Source organism: Dipodomys ordii, unplaced genomic scaffold, assembly GCF_000151885.1.
Source record: "Dipodomys ordii isolate 6190 unplaced genomic scaffold, Dord_2.0 Scaffold49, whole genome shotgun sequence".
Taxonomy (NCBI): Eukaryota; Metazoa; Chordata; class Mammalia; order Rodentia; family Heteromyidae; genus Dipodomys; species Dipodomys ordii.
The window spans coordinates 3,454,733-3,473,292 of NW_012267265.1; the positions used below are offsets into that span (position 1 = coordinate 3,454,733).

Sequence of the window (18,560 nt, forward strand, 5' to 3'; positions counted from 1 at the left end):
AACCATAGAACAAAAAAAGGAAGGAAGGAAGGAAGGAAGGAAGGAAGGAAGGAAGGAAGGAAGGAAGGAAGGAAGGAAGGAAGGAAGGAAGGGAGGAGGAAAGAAAGCAAAAAGGGAAGGAAGAAAAAATCTGTCATAAATAACAAAGAGCTTATAATTTGGACTGATTTAAAAATTTTATTTTCGTTTGTACAACAAAACAAGTAGTTTTTTGTACAACAAAACAAGGCTATGGTGCTCATGCCTATAATCCTAGCTACTCAGGAGGCTGAGATCTAGGGATCTGCGGTTAGAAGCTAGCCTGGGCAGGAAAGTCTATGTGACTCTTGTTTCCAATTAATCACTACAATCCAGAAGTATAGCTATCGTTCAGGGGGTAGAGTGCTAGCCAGCCTTGGGCAAAAAAGGCTGAGGGACAGTACCCAGGCCCTGAGTTTAAGCTGCAAACACACATGCGCATACACAGCATGTAGAGGATGTCTTGATGTCTGACGAGGTCCTGGAAGCAATTTCCTATAATCCATGCTAGGGGTGTTAAGAGCATGGATATTGGAGCCCTATGTTCAAATCCTACCTGTTTCTTCTATTTAGGACCTTTGCAAGTCTCCTAACCTTGTGATGGCTTATCTTCACATCTGTAAAAAAATATTTTCTTCGGGGGATTATAATGCTCATTGTTGATCAAATGTTGACATTTTATTGCACATGATTGAGGGTTCAAATGGATACGGGCTCCCTACATTGTATCATATTCTTTGTGTATGTACCTCAGCCTAACACTTAATAACTGCTGTTTTTAAATGTATACTATTCACTCATTCTCTTATACACTTACTAACTCATTAATTCCTTAATCCAATTAATTTTATTGAGCACATCAGATGCATAATATGAAGTACAAGACATATATAAGTGAATGTGATGGTTTTCTACCATTACTAACCATATTATTTAGAATTTAATTTTAAGCAATGTGTAAGTGTAATGAAATATCCAGACCATTTAAATCAAGGATGGTATTTTTCTGATGAAAGTTTGTGATCTTGTATTATGCAAAAAGAACTTTAAAGTCAACACATTTTTTTCCCCTCAGAAATTGTTCTTAGTTCTCCACTGCTGTGGGACAAGTTACACAGTATAGCACAGTAGAGCAAAGCCAGCGTTTCTTCTCTTTCTGAGGTTTAGGAGAAGTTCAGAATCTTTCTGAAAGCTGCAGTCAAGCTATTAGGGCCACGAAAGACTTGACCAAGGCTAGCTGATTCACTTCCAAGATGGCCGCTCATGTAGCAGTTTTCAGGAGGCCGCAGTTCCCCGGATAGCTTTTGCAAAAGATCTCAATACCTCATGGTTGAGGCTTCTCCTCAGCGCTGCTCAGGCCTTGATGGCTGTTTTCCCCTGAATGAAGTGATCCCAAGCAGACAGCAAGGAGGAAGCCATGGGAACTTGTGTGATCTGATCTCCAAATCCACTTGCTCTCCCTTTTGCCCTTTCTATTTAGTAGAGGTCACTAATTGCTAAAGGAATAGACTTAAATGTGCATCATAAAGAAACGATAAGGGTGAGAGGTGGTACATATTAGTTAGCTTGATTTGTTTGTTCCGCAATGTATACATAGATCACACTGAACCCCCTAAACATGTAATCCTTTCTTTTCAATTAATAATACAATGAAAAGGCATCTCAAGTCTAGCTCATCTAAAGGTAAGAGAGATTAAGTGCCATATTTTGAAAGGAAAAGTACCAAAGTTTTTATGGACATATATTCAACATCTCACAGAAGCGATGTGAATGAACATTTGAACCATGATGTTGTTGTTTTCCTTTGCATCTAGAATTCTGCTCTTGCATGTACTTGCTACTTTTTGTTGGTAATTTTGAATCACAACTTTTTATTTCTTGATTTAAAAACAACATATATTATTACATAACATTTACTAAATATAGAGATATTTAAAAAGTATGAATCTTCCATATTTCTAGGGAAGATAGGAAAGTTCCTTTTTGGTTTGTGAGTGTGTATTGATGTATAAGTACGTAATACAGATATGTCTAATGTACAATAAATTATGTTCTAGTATATATGTGTATATTCTTTATTTAGATATATAAGGATAATTTAGTTCTGCAATTATCTTACATATATAATTTTAAAAACAATATATCATTCTGTGAGTAGATTTTTTAAATCACTTCTATATTTTGAATATTTTAGGCTGTTTACTTTCTTTTGTGACTATAAATAATGGTATAATAAATAGCTGCAGAATATGTTTTCATAAGATCATATAAAATAAGGTTACTACTAACTTATCTTGCAGAAAAATTATGTCCATTTGGGTTTACCAGTTGTTAGGGTGCCTTCTTGTAATTTGTTGTTTTAATCATTTCTAATATACGTTTGGTTGTGTTGACATGACACAATATTTATTGTCTCAACTCTAAACTGTGTTTGTTGCCTGCTGTTTCTTTAGCAGTCTGCACAATGCTATTTGGTGCCAGTAGAGGGTGCTGGAGATCCATCCATGCAGTCAATGTCTCCCTTCTGCTACCTATGGGTTGGCCAGGCAGGCTCCTGGTGGATGGGATTGTTTTTCCTCCACTACTTTGCCTAGATTGGTTTCTCCTGTGCTAGGCTCCTGCCAGGAGCAGCTTTTTCCAGCATTCACTCTCCCACTTGCCTCTTCAGCTTTCGATTTGGGCAGTGGTGGTACAAATTAGAGCCCAGTGCCTGCCAGTCCTTTAGCTCAAATCGCTGCTATCCTTGTAGTTTATCTTGTCTCACTGCACACTCACACAGAATGCTGGCCTTCTAGCGAAGCCTGTGCCCTGTCCTTAATCCTGTGCAGCTCTGAATGTGCCCCAGACCACATGAAACAGACTCTTACAGAAGAAGCCTCTTCAGCACCAAGTCCAACAGCCTCTGAATGAAGATAAGGTTCTATCCCTCTCTGCTTTGTGCCCGTCTGTAGAAAAGCCTGCCTCCCTCATCCACTTTCCAGAGTATGTTTGACAAGTGGGGAACCACAGTGGCCTGGGTAGCCCGAGAACTGTCATCCATTGGGCTGCAGATTCACCTTCCCCTGCAATTCGGAAACCCTCATTTCTTGTTTCTTGCTTTTAAGGGTCTCCTTTAGCTTTAGGAGGCTTCTACTTCCATCTCACTGTTGCTGTCCTAATAAAACTTAATAATATAACACATACTGCTTTCTCACGTTAAATTACTCCACTGTTTCTGATTACTCATGGAACACAGATTAGTAAAGCCAGTTACAAGGTTTTAACCACTATTGAGACAATTCTTTCATATACGTAGAAATTATGTGCATTTTCTCTAATGTGTATTTTTTGCACACCAGCTCTCCTTTTTTTCACAGTGAAGCCTTGGTACATTCCTTACACACTTACAAAGTAAGATTCATCTATTGTTATGTTTATGGAAGACATTTGATACTCGCTTATAATTTTTATAAGTACTCCGAGCTTTAATGATCACACTTGCCTTATTTTAATAAGATGAACTGATTTTCTTATTCTTCAGTAGGAGAAGGATAAAGATGCAAGTCTGTGTTTTACTCAGTGAGAGATCTCTGAGGACTACAAAGGTCAAAGTTCACCTTTTCATGATATGGAGAAGTAAGATTTTTATCTTAAAAATGTTTCACATTTTTAATATTGATAGCTAATCTTTTAGCTAGGTTTATTACATCTGCAGTTATTCCTTCCTTCTTTCAGGTCATGTGATCCAACAACTTCATACAAACTGAAGAAAAACGCAAATAGAAGCAGCACAGGGAACGGAAGAAAGTTACACCAAACTCCATTTTAGTACAGAGTTCATAAATACAATTGCACAGTGTTTTGTCCAAATGGATTTAACAGACTTGGGAATACCTTGCAGAACAACAAGGGTGCAGAGAGGACCCAGGGCCGCACATCCTGCCTGGCACGGTGACAATAACTTTATTTTATCCACCATAATCCTTCTGCAACAAACAAGTATCCATGACTAAGTCTGCTTTTAACCAGTGCAGTGCATTGAATCTCTGCATTATATTTGTTTGCAAAAATAGAGAAAATGAATTCCACTAACCTTTCTTTCTTCCTATTTTTTTGCAGTACCTCAATTTGAACTAGTGCTCTAGCACGTTGAGCCATTGTACTACTTCCAGTTTTCTGGTGGTTAATTAGAGATAAGAGACTAAGGGATTTTCCTGCCTGGGCTGGCTTTGAACCGTGATCCTCAGATGTCAGCCTCTTGAGCAGCTAGGATTACAGGCATATGTCACTAGTGCTGGTGTTGCGTTATTTTTGAGATAGGATACTGCTTTCTACCTACTTGTGTGCCTGGCCATGATCTCCCTATTTTAGGTTTCCTCATGTAGCTAGAATAATAGGCGTATCCTATCACACCTAGCCCTCAGTGGAGAAGGGGTCTTTTGAACTGTACTCTCTAGATTGACCTCCCAAGTATCTACGGTTATTGGTGTGATCCAGTAACTTTAGAATTTGGATTTCTTAAGAGTCCAAAATGTTTTCCCTCCTTAAGGGCAGGTAGCTCAGACATTACCAAAAGTCAAAAGTCATATATTTATTTAAATATATTTCTAATTCTTATGTTGGAAATGCCAATAGGTCTAAGGAGGTGTGAGACACCATCTGTATAAGATGCTTGATGGTTTAAGAATGTGCTTCCCATTTATTTCAGAGCTAGAAGTTTTCCTTCCAATCATTTATGAGTCTGTTGATATTTGGTTATCTTAAATTCTTTTTAGAGGAAATTTAAAACCGAATGATACCAGAATTCAAGATTGCTACATACCAGAATTCAAGATTGCTACCCATTTTTACTGTAAGAGACATTTGGAATACACAGTATCCAAGCTTACTTACTTCCGTTACTGAAACTCCACCAATCTCATTTTAGTCCAGCTGTGAACGCTAGGTAGTCCCCTTACTTCAGAGAGATGCAGCTTTTCTGGCACTCAGTTCCTACAGATTAGATTCAAGGCTAGTGCATATTCCAATGCAAGTACAGACTTGATAAGTTCATCAAATGCATCTGTTGAAGTATTTTAGCCCTAGAGACTTGCTCTACTAGACCGTTGTCTCTGTTTTTACTATCTGTTTACTTTGTAGACATCTCAGTATAATGGCTTTTTCAGTATTGAATCTGAAAATAAGAAGAGGAAAAATATTAAACACTGGACATGCTTTGTACATTGAACTTATTAAAGGTCTACTTTACACAAGGAGATACTCTCAACTTACTTCATAATTGTCCTTTGAATCTCTCTTTTCTCTTCTTCCTTTAGTCTTTGAAGAATGGATTCCAAGAGAGAAAAATGGAAGTTAATGTACTGAGCCACCTGAGGAAGAGAAAATAAACAGAAAAGCAGAGCATTGATGTGAGAAGGCTGAGCCATGAGGGAAAACGCAAAGACAGATGGAGGGTGAATCTGGCCGTACATCACTGCTGATTTCTTCTGCATCTTTGTCCATGAGGAAAAGACGAGCATTGTTTTTGGAAGGCCCTTGTAGGAGTCTCTGTAAGAGTGGAATATCTGTCTTCTTTAGCCGTCTCTGCTCTACAAATAAATGAAAATCAACTACGTAAGAAATTGCATCCTAGAGAAATAAGAAGGAAGATTCTGGGTTTGATACCCAGCAGCCTTCTCCCCAACCCCCCCCAAAAAAACCCCCACAAAAACCAACTTTCCCTTTCTCCTAACCTTCCTACTTTTTAAAATGTTTTGTACATTTTTTGTTGTAAAAATGCTGCACACGGTAATGAGTACATTTCCTATTGAGCATTGTTGCCTCTTCCTTTTTTTTCCCCCATCATTCCTCCTTTCCCACCTCTACAGCTACACCCCTAACCTCCTACCCCCGCCAAAGTTGTAAAGTTTGTTTTCAACACAGTGTGTTGTACATCTCATTGTTACAATGGGTCAACCTGTATCCCTATTTAAGCATTTTGTTTTTTCCCTTCCCCTCCCTGAATTAGAGAAGTGTATATACAAGATGCAGGGCACCAGTATCAAATACAGTGGAAACAGGAGTTAACCCGAGGGGGAGAAACATACAAAGAAACAAAAAAAATTACATTTTTTTGATAGAATGAAGTAAATGGATCTTCTGTCTTCTTCATGGGCAGAAATGAACACACTGGATTTAGGGACACAGAGTGATCAAGCTTTCTTACCTCCTGTTGCAAAAATAATGTAAAGAGCAAAATCTTGAGGACTGTTCTCAATCTGTCAATGGAAAGAACGAACAACATGATTGCTGGTTTGCAGATGATGTTTTCTAAGCTGGTCAGGCCCGAATCATGTACCTCTGTCTTCACTTCCCCCTTTAACTTGTAGAAACAGAAATTTTCTTTGTTACTCCCCCCCGCCCCCGCCACGGGAACCGTGTGGTGTCTCAGGCATAGCTGGATTTATCAGCCCCTAGTTCTTTTTTCAGAAGGGCTTATTCATGTGGCTGCTGTTAAATACCATTAAAGACATTTATAGTTCTCTTTAGTGATGAAGATTACCTTAAATTTTTGTAGGAGCTGCTTTATTACTTCTTCAGTTCTCATGCTACTGTTGATCCTGACCTTTGTTTCTGATCCAAAGGCTGGGGTGAAAATTGACGTCTAGAGAAAGAAAAGGGCATGTAAAGTTACAGTCAATGAATGATAATCAATATCTTCAACATGACGACAACAGGATTTATAATTCCTGAAAGTGAATGTATTATTCCAAAAAAATCAAAGAATCCTCATTAAACGCAAATCATTAATATATATGTATATATATATATATAAAACAAAACTGGAGATTCTTTATAAATATTATCTAGCTTAATTCTCATACTAAGTAAGCAAAATGAATGGTAAATCGTATGAAATAAATGTTATGCATTTAAATTAAAAAAAAATGAGACAATATCCGGTGGAGACTCAGAGGGTGCTAATTAGTGGTATATCATATGACACTCATTTTGGAGAAAAAACAATGGTATATGTGCCTGAGCAAAAAAAAGAGGCCAAAGATTACTTAAGTAGCAGAAAGTAAGAATGCCAGGAGATGGATATTTAAGGATATGAAAGACTTGCTTCCTTGGGTTTCATTCATATATGAAATCTCCAAGTGCTCCAATACTCAATGGAAATGTGAAAGGTCCAGATATGGAGATGGTTAGCTTTGGGGTGGTTCACTGGAATGTTAGATGAATCCTAAGCAGGAAGACCAGTAAACAAGCATCTCTCATATTTCTCTCTCTCTCTCTCTGTGTCTCTCTCTCTGTATATATATGTATATATATATATATCTCATTTATGTGCAATTTACATATACACACACATATATCTTGCATACTTATATGTATGTATATGCACACATACACATGTATGTGTGCATATAAATATGTACTTATAAATATGTATAGTTCCTCTCTTTCTATACATACATAAAGATATATGTGCATATAGCATTTGTGAGGGTATAAACTCTGGATATGTGAACAAGTTTCTTGGGAAGACATACAGAGGAGTCTGGGACAAAGCTGTCAGTGTGAGAAAATACAGTATTTGTTGACCTTTTAGACATGGATGCATTACTCTGATCCAAATGGGTTTCTGCAGCCCTGAGAAGTCTAATGTTCATCCTGCACTGAGAGGAGGTGAGGTATGCTGAGCATGTGTTTGATGCTGTTTATATAAATACATGTCATGGAGAATAAGAGCAATGCTAGATTAGAGTTCAGAAGATCTGGATTCTAATGTGAACTGACTACAGCTCTATCAACTCAGCAGCTTCAGCCTTCCTGGACTTTGTTTATTAGATAACAGAGAAGAGCCAGGAGTTGTCAAGAAAACTTCTAAAATGCCAATATGCAATGGATTTGAAACCATGTTTTCAGAATTATAATTTAAAATTACATGGTTTCTATTCATTGTGCTGGCCACAACTCACAACAGATATGATTATGAAATCACAGTTGCCGCGTGGATAGAAATATCTCCCAGGTGGAGTTACACTGATCAAAACTTAGCCCAAGAAATCACAATCTGAACCTTTGATATGGGTATTATCCATATTTTGATAATATTTGTACTTCATGATTAAAATGCATTTTATAAAGCTCATCAACTTTAGAAACCTATAAACTGAAATTCTTAGATGTCCACTACTCACTGATAGAATGTGTTCATTTTTGTTTTTTGTTTTGTTTTTGTAGCTGTAAAATTACAGTGGGAAGCCAAGTGCTGGTAGCTCATCACTGTAATCCTAGCTACTCAGGAGGCTGAGATCTGAGGATTGTGGTTCAAAGCCAACCCAGGCAGGAAAGCCCATGAGACTCTTATCTCCAACAAACCACTCAGAAAAATGGAAGTGGCGCTGTGGCTCACGTGGTAGAGCACTAGCCTTGAGCTGAAGAGCTGAGGGACAGTGTCCAGGCCTAGAGTACAAGCCCCATGACTGACAGAACAAACAAACAAACAAAAAACCCCAAAACAGTGGGAGACATTAATGTGGAATATCTGAAATCTCACTTGATTGCTTTGAATTGACACCTGATAGCTAAAGTAAACTGACGTTTTTTCCTATGTGCTGGGAACAGTGCTCAGTGCTTCGCTCAGCTCATTTCTTCTAAACCCAGGTACAGCCTTGTCAAGTAGGAGGTGGAGTGACTTTGTGATTGTGCTCAGCAAGAATGTAAATCAGGTGGTCAGGAGTGCTGGGTGGCCAATTTCTTTCTCAGAACCAATGATCCATTCAGAAGCCACTCATTTGGAGCAGTGTGTGCTTTTCCTTCTTGAAAACGAACCAGCCCACAAATGATGATATAGAGCATCATTTCTGAAGACAAACAGCAGCCAGGCTCATTGATGGCTGAGTATCTAGGAGGACTGTCAATGGTACTGCATATTATCCTCCAGGATCCAAGAGGAGATTCTTCAACTAGAAAAAAACAATCTAGTTTGGAAAAAGAATTGTGAAGGGAAATTTATTCCTGCTGGGCTCCAAAATCATGGTACCCATGTGCATAAGTTGACTCCTTGGCTCAGTGATCGGTGGAGCTTATTCATCACACTTGTTAATCATTTGGGTTCTGGCATCAGACGAATCTGGGTTCAAGTGCAGGATTACTGCTGAAATGCATTGTGATCTAAGAAAAATTGCTGAACTTCTATGAACCTCAAATCAGATATTAAAAAAGAGAAAAATAATGAGTAATCAACTCATAGATAGTTTGTAGTGATTTGTGCAATCATTCATTAAAATTCTAGGGGCTAGGCATGATGTAATCCAAGTTACATGGGAGGCTGCGGCAGGAGGATCATTAGTTTGAGGGTGATCTGGGCAAAAAATGTAAGACCCTGTCTGAAAAGTAAATGAAAGGGCTGAGGTCATGGCTCCCGTGATAGAGTACTTGCTCAGCAAGCATAACATCCTGATTTCAAACTGTAGTACTGCAACTAATAATCCCATTGAAAGTAAGGCATGCAGGGCTGAGAGTCGAAGGGCTATGGGTTCAAAGCCAGCCTAGGCTGGATAGCAAGTTTCAAGCTAGTATGGACTATATAATTAGAATCCCTTTCAGAAGAAAAAAATTTAACAAACCTATTTTAAACATGGCTTACTACCCAGCGTATCAGGAGTCACCGATAAGTGTCAGGCATGTTAATAACATTATTATTGTTGTTGTTGTTGTTATTACTGTTTTTAATTGTAAGCTGAATTGAGTGGTATCATTAGTACAGCAGATGACATTCCTCTAAGCCACAGGAATGGAATGGTAACTCACTTCATGGTTATAGAAGTGTCCGTTAATGGAGGCCCTCTGGTTCTGTCTGTCTTTTCTGTCCATCATTGGAAGCCTGGTCCTTCTTCCCACTAGGGCTGCTTCACTCATGGTTCTATATAACAAAGGGGATCTTGGTTCCTCTTCTGTATATGGCTTCAAAGTGCTGCTGTGACAAGATAAATAGTCTAGGAAGAATAAAGATGATAAACTCATGTGATTCAGCTGCCTCTCTTCTTGCATTCTAAGTAGACTGGTATGGTGTCATACAGTTTATGAATATTGCTATGTCCTGGTGGTTTTAAAACCTTATAGTCTATGGTGTGTCTCTACATTTACTTACCAAATGTTGTCTGCCAGTGAATTTTGTCTCAAAGGATATGACCACAGTGGTTGCATATCAGGGATTGGACCATTCTTTTGATTTTAATTTGCTAGGGGGAGTAAGTTACATAAAGTTTCAGAATGTTGGAGCTGGAAGTAACTTGGTATTTTAGCAATGTGATCTCATACAGGTATGGGGAAAGTACTGAGTAATAAACTGATTTTAACATTGTGCTTATGTGAGAGAATCAGGTCTGGATCCTTGTTTCATTTGGTTCCAGGTTTACTGGATCTTTCCTAAGGTGACCATTGGGCCTTTGTTTCTTTACAGAACTATAAAAGGACTCTTGAGAAGGCATTTCAATGGTATAGAGACTTAACATTTTTTGTTTCTAACTTCTTTTGGGGGGTCATGGGCCTTGAACTCAGAGTCTGAGTGCTGTCCCTGAACTCTTTTGCTCAAGGCTAGCACTCTGTCACTTTAAACCTTGGCACCACTTCCGGTTTTCTGGTGGTATCTTGGAGATAAGAGTCTCATGGACTTTCTAGCCCTGGCGGCTCTGAATCATGATCCCAGTCCCCTGAGTCAACAGGATTACAGGTGTGAGCCAATAGCACCTGGCTTGTTTCTAGCTTTTATAAAAGCAAAAGTAGTAATATGCTTTGGACTAGTACCTACCAGGAATGCATCTTAGAGATGGTCTACTTTATGTTCTTTTCAGAGTGTCAGGTGTGATTACACAATCATCCTAAAGTGCTGGACTGTCCTGGCATCTTTTGTGTGCACAGAATGTCCACATGGAAAAAGATGTAGCTACGTGCATTCCTACCACAATGAAGAATATTCATCTTCTCTAATTTCCTCAACTAAGCCTGTTGTTACATAAATGGGCCTACCTGAGTTTTCACTTGGGAATTTAAAATGATTTCTTATTGTAATTAGAATACCATCAGGCAGGAGCTAGTTCATTTTTATTTTCTGCCCTGGTATTTACATACAAATAGGGTTTTATGTTATCTTTGGTGCTAAGCTATTTAAATTCCTTTGCATCAAATGGATATTCTCAAGGAATAATTGGAAAGATCTATATATAAAACAAGATGTCAAGATCACAGTTTGCCTCAGAGCTCTGCATATGAGGTTTACATTTTAAAAAGTTATTATTAACTAATATGATCAATTTCTTATAAGTACTGAGCGCTAACCGATTGCGCCACTGGAGCTTCATGATCAATTTCTATAAAGATGTTCGATTAAGTCTGAGGGTTTAATTTTTTTTTTTTTGGGTCCGGTCATGGGGCCTGAACTCTGGGCCTGGGCGCTGTCCCTCAGCTCTTCAGCTCAAGGCTAGCACTCTACCACTTGAGCCACAGCGCCACTTCCGGCTTTTTTCTTTTTTGCTTATGTGGTACTGAGGAATCGAACCCAGGGCTTTGAGCATGCAAGGCAAAGCGCTCTACCACTGAGCCACCTTCCCAGCCCCTGAGGGTTTGATTTAACAAAAGATAATCTTACATGATTCCTGATCACTGGGGTAAATATTGGACAATTTTTTTTTTTGGTCGGTCGTGGGGCTTGAACTCTGGGCTTGGGCGCTGTCCCTCAGCTCTTCAGCTCAAGGCAAGCACTCTACCACTTGAACCACAGCACCACTTCCAGTTTTCTGGTGGTTTATTGGAGATAGGAGTCTCATGGTCTCTCCTGCCCTGGCTGGCTTTGAACCACGATCCTCAGATCTCAGCCTCCTGAGTAGCTAGGATTACAGGCGTGAGCCACCAGCGCCCGGCAATATTGGACAATTTTATGAACACAAACTTTATTCAAATAATTATCTCTATGTAATGGGATGAAGCAAAGTGACTGGCTTAAAACCAACATACTTTTAAGTAGCAAAGTAAGATGGTTAATGATTACACAAGCACTGTAAAGACTTAAGTTCCTCTGCTCTTTGGAAAGATTTTAGGAAGTATGCAAATACAACAGGAGTTTCTTGAATCACTGTATATAGGAGGCAAACATTTAGTAGTCATATTTCACATTGATTAAAAAAATAAGTCTCCATATTAATAAGAGTTTGATACTGACCTTCAAGGGAATTCTTCATTTCAGACACAGGAATCTGAGTCTTGTCCAGCTCACTAATGTGATATAGGTCATCAAATTCTCCCCAGCGTGTCATTCTCCTAAAAAGTAATGAACCTTTCAAGTGAGGTCAATTTGCACTGAGGCCTATGATCATTTTCAGATTCACAATAGCAATTGAGAAGTTGTGGATCACTATGGTAGATAAAAAAGCTAAACTTATAAAATTTTATGATATTACCAAAATTAGTCCTGCCAGAGTGGTCACCCTGTGTTGTAACTACATCCATACTTTTTATTGAAGCATATTTGGCATATTAGCAAAATAATTCAGTTATGTTCTGGAACCTACTTTGTACAGACACAGTGAAAATATATGCAAATAGAATCGGTAGAGATTAATAGAATCCATTGTTATTAAGAAATCTCACAAAGTTGCTGAGAGTGTAGAAAGCATTTATTCCACCAACATATACTGAAAATCTACTGTAGTAAAGTATTATTATGTAAAGTTGCTCTAAAGTAATAAAATATAAAACTATCTTTAAGGTCTTGACTACTATGAGACAAAAATTTACAAAAGAAGAAAATGCACAAACCATTTTACTAGAAAGTTATGACTTTATGTTTTAACATAATTAATGTTCAAAGCTTTATAATTCCCAGGTTGAATAAAACATTATTTTAGCAGGCTAACATTTTTATTTTATTTAATCTGTCTGTAAACAGTTAACCTTTTCTGCCCTCATCAACAACAGGAGAATCACAGTAATATGAGGTAGAATAATATTATTGAAAGGATTAAATGAATGTATTTGAATAAATTTTTGAAACAGTGCCCTAAATAGTACTTGACATGTATCCAAAAATATCATCATAATTATCCTCATTGTCACTGACAACTTCATCATCATCATTGCCAATATTCAACTGTATTTATTTTATAATTAGTCAGGTGATCCAAGGCATTCTTGGACCTCTTTGATAAAGGGTCACCATTATTTTTGGGGAATAGTCTTAGTCCCAGTGTCTCTTCCATAAAATCTATTGTATTGTGTCCTAAAATATTTACTTCTAGGGAAATTTTGATATTAACGCTATCAGATATTACTGGTAGAAAAAAAGCATTAATATTAGTGGTAAGTAAAGATGAAAATAAACAATCTTTCTCTCAATATTTGAATTCTTCTGAGGTTTTCTATAGCTAGTCTATTGTTTGATAATGACAACAGTTGAAGGAAGTAAATCACATGATCTAACATATTTCTTAAAAAAAATTCCAACAAGCTCTACTATTCAGAATCGCAAGCCAAATAAATTTCATAGTTCAATAACATATGTAGTAACTTAAACAAAGAATGATGTAATAACGTAAATAATTTAATAGCAAATCAAAGCAGAATGCCTCAGATCCCAACTAATAATCTAATAATTCTTATTTTGTATAAAATGATGTATTTCTTGCAATGTATAGCAGACTAGTAATCAGATTAGGCCAGATTTAATTAGCAGAAAGAGGGTTCGAAATAGAAAAAGACAAGGCCAATGAAAAACAGAAACTAATCAGACAAAACAGCTTGATAATGTTTCATATGGGTGAAATAAGAATTACCACAAATGCCAGGTGACTGATGGACAGCATAAAATCTTGATGAGTGACAAGCTTGACAGCTGTCTCTCGCATTACCTGGTACAGTTTAGTACTAACACGCAAACATGTGGCTCAGTCATGGCTGAATACACTCAGTATTTGGCCTTTTTATCTCCCTACCATCTACAGCTAAAGAAAATTACAACTCTGGGACTCTGTACAGCCATACAAATGACTAAGTCTAAGGGCAGTTAGGTAGAGTTTTCAAGAGAGGAACTGTACTATCAAGTACAGTGAAGTTTAATTTGCCCAACTACGGGACTGTGTGTGTTGCTCTGACCAAACTTCAGGATGTAGATCATTTGCAAATTTAATCTCTAAATAGGATGTAAAATATAATGGACATAGACATTTGATAAACAAATAGAATACAGTCACTTTCATAGTCAAACTGTAAGGAAAAACAAAGCCAAATAAAACATGGTTGATGTTATTCAAATGCACACCTGTCCAGTTTCAACTCTTTACCTCATTTTGCCATGGCTTACCCCAAATATGCAAATGTTGATTGTTGGTAGATATTTCCATGAAATAATGCAAGCAAAAATAACCTCAAAAGCTATTATTTTTTAATAAAAATTTCCAAGAACACTTAGCCAAATATAGAGATCAAAGTACCTACCACCCACAAAATAATTTTATAAATCACAAGGGGTCAAAACTCAAACCAAGTGATTTACTTTGAAGTGTCTATCATTCTCATTCAGCAGATACTTCCTCTATATGACTAGTTTCTCACATAATTAAGACAAACTAGCATGACAAGTATGCAACATCCCCATCTGTTACTGAATGTTCACCGACTAGAGATATTACATTCTGTGCTTGCCCAAGAGCAGAGATGATAATTCCTGTCCACAGCTGTCAATGTAGGAAAAGAAACATACAACAGATTTTAGACTGAGGAAAGATTTTAGACTGTAGTCAATCCCTTTACACAATTTCATTGAGTCACTTGAAGGGAGATGAGCAGAATGAGAGTGACACAGAATAGTACCTAAGTTTGGCAGTGTACTCCATTAGAGAACCAGAAGCCAAGGAAAAGCCATTCCAGATTATAGTGCTCCTTCCTGCCTGATATTCACTTAGCTCTTACCAAGAACCAAATGCTACCTTGCTCTTGTGTGGGAGTGTGTGAAGAGTGGGGTATTTTCCTGTGAATTCTTGGCTCCCCATTTAAAAGCTTGAGACACTGCAAGAGTGTCCTTCTTGCAACCTAGTAAGTCTTGTCACTGTGACAAGGAGGAAGCAGAGGTCATTTTTCTACTTAATTTCCAATGGCTTACTTCTTGGCAACGTTCTGATAAACATGAAAAATGTAAACCATTTCTATACCATGTGTGCCATTAGGCTATTATTTTATAATCCACTGCACTACATGAGGGGACATCAAAATTATCTTGTCTTGAAACTCATACAAATTTTCAGGATTGCTGGAGACAATTTTTTGAATTTAAGAAATCAAAATAGATCTTGTGGTAGCCATTAAAGTAATGAGAATTGGGCATTGGTGGTTCATACCTATAATCCTAGTTATTCAGGAGGCTGATACCTGAGGATCAAAGTTCAAAGCCAGCCTTACAGCTTGGGCAGACAAATCAACTGGAAGTGTGTCTTAAGTGTCAGAGCACCAGCCATGGGCAAAAAGAAAAAAAGGAAAAAAAAAGTGAATGAAAACAAGAGGTCCCAAGAATCAAGTCCCAATACCAGGAAAAGATAAATAAAATAATGATGGTTTGACATCTCCTTGATATCTAAAAGACACCATACTTTACTAAGTTTCCATGAATCAAAAGCTAAAATAAAAGGAGCTGGCTTCTCAAAGGAAATTGGCCCTGAATTCTTAGGTAATATGAAGTATGAGAGCTAATTTGGTGAATTCTTAGGCAGTTGTATTTTTTTTACGTTGAGTTTAATCACTCCTTTAAGTGCTACTCCTTAGATGATCAAGTGGTAGAACCTTAAGCAAAAAAATCTGAGAGCACCCTGGCCCTGAGTTCAAGCCCTAGTACTGACTAAATACATAAAGAAAGCGGAGAGAATCCTTTGTTCCAAGGAGAGTAAAAGTTAAAATTTTATCCCCAGCATTTTGAAAATCAGGTCAGGGCTAACCAAATCTTCCGCCTTTACATTTTGCCTTGTTAAAGAAGTAATGTACGTTTCAAGGAGAAAGCTAAACAGCAGAGGGTCTGAAAAGCACAGACTCCGGAGCCCATGGTATGAAGGTCCAGTTTGGTTTTCGCTCGTGGTAGCTAAGGATCCTACATCCAGACCTAAACGTACCTCACAGAGCCCTGGTTTCTGAACTCTGAATTCATGGAGTTACTGTGGCATCATAGGAGGCTGAGCTTTATGTGGAGGCCTAAGCTCTCCAAAGTGATAGACCACGTGTGAACTTAAAATCATGAAGGATAGCTTACCCATTGCTGGAAAAGGCATCTGGTGGCTTTGACATAGTAAAACAAGAGATTTGCTTGTCATCCTGTATTTTCAGCTGTATGGGCCGTTTGATGCCCCAGGAAATGTCTAGCATTCCTTCAACAATGACATCCCCGTCTTCAGTCTAAGGAAGAAACCAATAATTCCCACAATTTTTTGTATTATTTATAGAAGGCAAATGCTTTATTGAAGATGAGCAAGTTAGGACACAAGAAATCTTAATGGGGTTCACAAAATTTTCAGAGAGGATTGTGTGGATTTTCAATTTTTTATGGTTCTATTTTTAAAATATGATTGCTATATACAGCAAAGTAAGTCAGAATAGCAACAGCATATCCATTAGAGAGTGTAATATGTTAAACTACTTTCTAAAATGGTTGGGGATTAAGTGGGATTTGAATGTTTTGATTCTGTTTAATTCAGAATTAAAACAGATTTAAACATCGTACTGAATTAGACATTTGAATTGCTTGCCCTCCGGTCCCTCATCTCTAGCATTTGCTCACTCATCTCTAAACTCACAAAGTTATGCTAAGGAAGGGAAACAGTGCATGTGGAAATACTATAAAGTGCACAACATACAAATGATACTTGTGAAAATCAATAGCATTTGAAGAATTCATTTTAAGTTAGAAATAGTATAACAAAAGGAAACTACTGTATCATACAACAAACAAAAATGAAATGAAATATGGTATCTAAATATATATTGATAAATATATTCCCATATTAGTTATTTTCCAATCTATGTTTTCTTTTCATTTCTTTTTTTTTTTTTGTCAGTCGTGGGGCTTGAACTCTGGGCTTGGGCACTGTCCCTCAGCTCTTCAGCTCAAGGCTAGCGCTCTACAACCTGAGCTACAGCACCACTTCCGGTTTTCTGGTGGTTTATTGGAGATAAGAGTTTCACGGACTTTCTTGCCTGGGCTGGCTTTGAACTGTGATCCTCAGATCTCAGCCTCCTGAGTAGCTAGGATTACAGGTGTGATCCACCGGCAGCCGGCTTGTTTTCTTTTATATATGTAAATAACTTATTGTTAAATTAGTGTACTTTTGTTATCTATAACTATTTTGTTAAATATAACTATATATGATTTCATACATATATATACATATATATGTATAAAACAAAGCAAAGCCACAAACCATCATCCAATGACACAAAACCCATTAACTATTAATCTGACTTTAACAACACTGACTCTTTGCTTCTTTGAAAATACACATGAAAACTGAAAACTCTAGAATAAAACTGCTTTGTGTTGAATACCTGGCTGCTCCACTTCCTAGCTGAGTGGTCTTGGGAAGGTTGCTGACCACCTTTCAGCCTGGGCTTCCTCTTCTTATAAGCTTACATTGCAATAATTCTTAGTTCATATGACCTGACATCCAATAAGAACATTATTGTTCATTATGTCTTTGGCTGATAAGCCTTAAGTGTTTTTAAAATTAGGCACATTTCTTTATCTAGAGATTAATTAGCTCCTATAGCATGTTATGAAGTTTCTGAAGTCATTCAACTAAACCTCTAAAGTAAGCTTTGGAGTAAAGGCTAAAATGCTATGTAACTTTTCTTTCCAAATTGTAGATTTAAGCTAAATCATGGTGGTCAAATGCCATATGTGCCTTCAAACTTGAAGATTTAAATCAAGAGGACAAAAGCCTAAAGTTTCCTGGGGCCAGAAAGTTATTGTAAATATGTAAAGTGAGGCCCATTAGAATATGAGACTAAGTGGAGGGGCAGGTTGCAAAAAACCATTCAATTAAAATCAGAGAAAAGGACAAGATCAGGAAAGGAAATCTAAGTTTAATTTGACAGGAGATTGCCAACTGCACCCTTAAAAATATTTTTCCAACTTCAGGACTTTCCTGAACTATTTCTTTAACATTTTGAAATGTGCTATCATTGTGATACAGAAAACAATTACTGGAATCTAACTTGTTTCATTTTCAAGCAAATGAAATTTGGTGTGACAAAATTTGTTTGACTAATCCTTCATTGGTAGAGATTTAACATCATGTTCACATTTTCTCCATTACAAAAAAATGTTCCTATACACATTAGGGAGTATTCATGAGAAAGTACTATGATAGATTTCTGGTGAAATTACTGTTCAAGACATTTTTTTCATTAATAGATAAAAGTTGTATCTTTAAAATAGAAAGAAACATTAAAATTATTTAAAAATGCTTTTCTATCCCAAAAGTGCTTAGGAAGTCACAGAAGATTCTAGGACTGATATTGCCTAATGATAAAAAAAAAAACAG

At 37.3% G+C, this 18,560-nt stretch overlaps 1 protein-coding gene across 3 annotated transcripts in view; it reads right to left on the minus strand.

Annotated features, from left to right (window-relative positions):
* Positions 1–859: 859 nt before the first annotated feature.
* Rassf6 (Ras association (RalGDS/AF-6) domain family member 6) overlaps positions 860–18,560 on the minus strand; it is a 40,771-nt gene continuing 23,070 nt past the window's right edge. For 2 of the 3 annotated variants that reach the window (XM_013020256.1, XM_013020257.1), the window contains exons 4-11: positions 16,274–16,416; positions 12,206–12,303; positions 9,799–9,983; positions 6,539–6,640; positions 6,203–6,254; positions 5,467–5,585; positions 5,269–5,366; positions 4,300–5,170 (exon numbers count right to left, since the gene is read on the minus strand). In XM_013020256.1, coding sequence (XP_012875710.1) covers positions 5,095–5,170; positions 5,269–5,366; positions 5,467–5,585; positions 6,203–6,254; positions 6,539–6,640; positions 9,799–9,983; positions 12,206–12,303; positions 16,274–16,416 — 873 coding nt within the window. In that variant the 3' untranslated portion in view covers positions 4,300–5,094. Of the gene's footprint in view, positions 3,984–4,299; positions 5,171–5,268; positions 5,367–5,466; positions 5,586–6,202; positions 6,255–6,538; positions 6,641–9,798; positions 9,984–12,205; positions 12,304–16,273; positions 16,417–18,560 lie in introns of those variants that run through there. The other variant, XR_001175208.1, reaches the window with a different exon arrangement.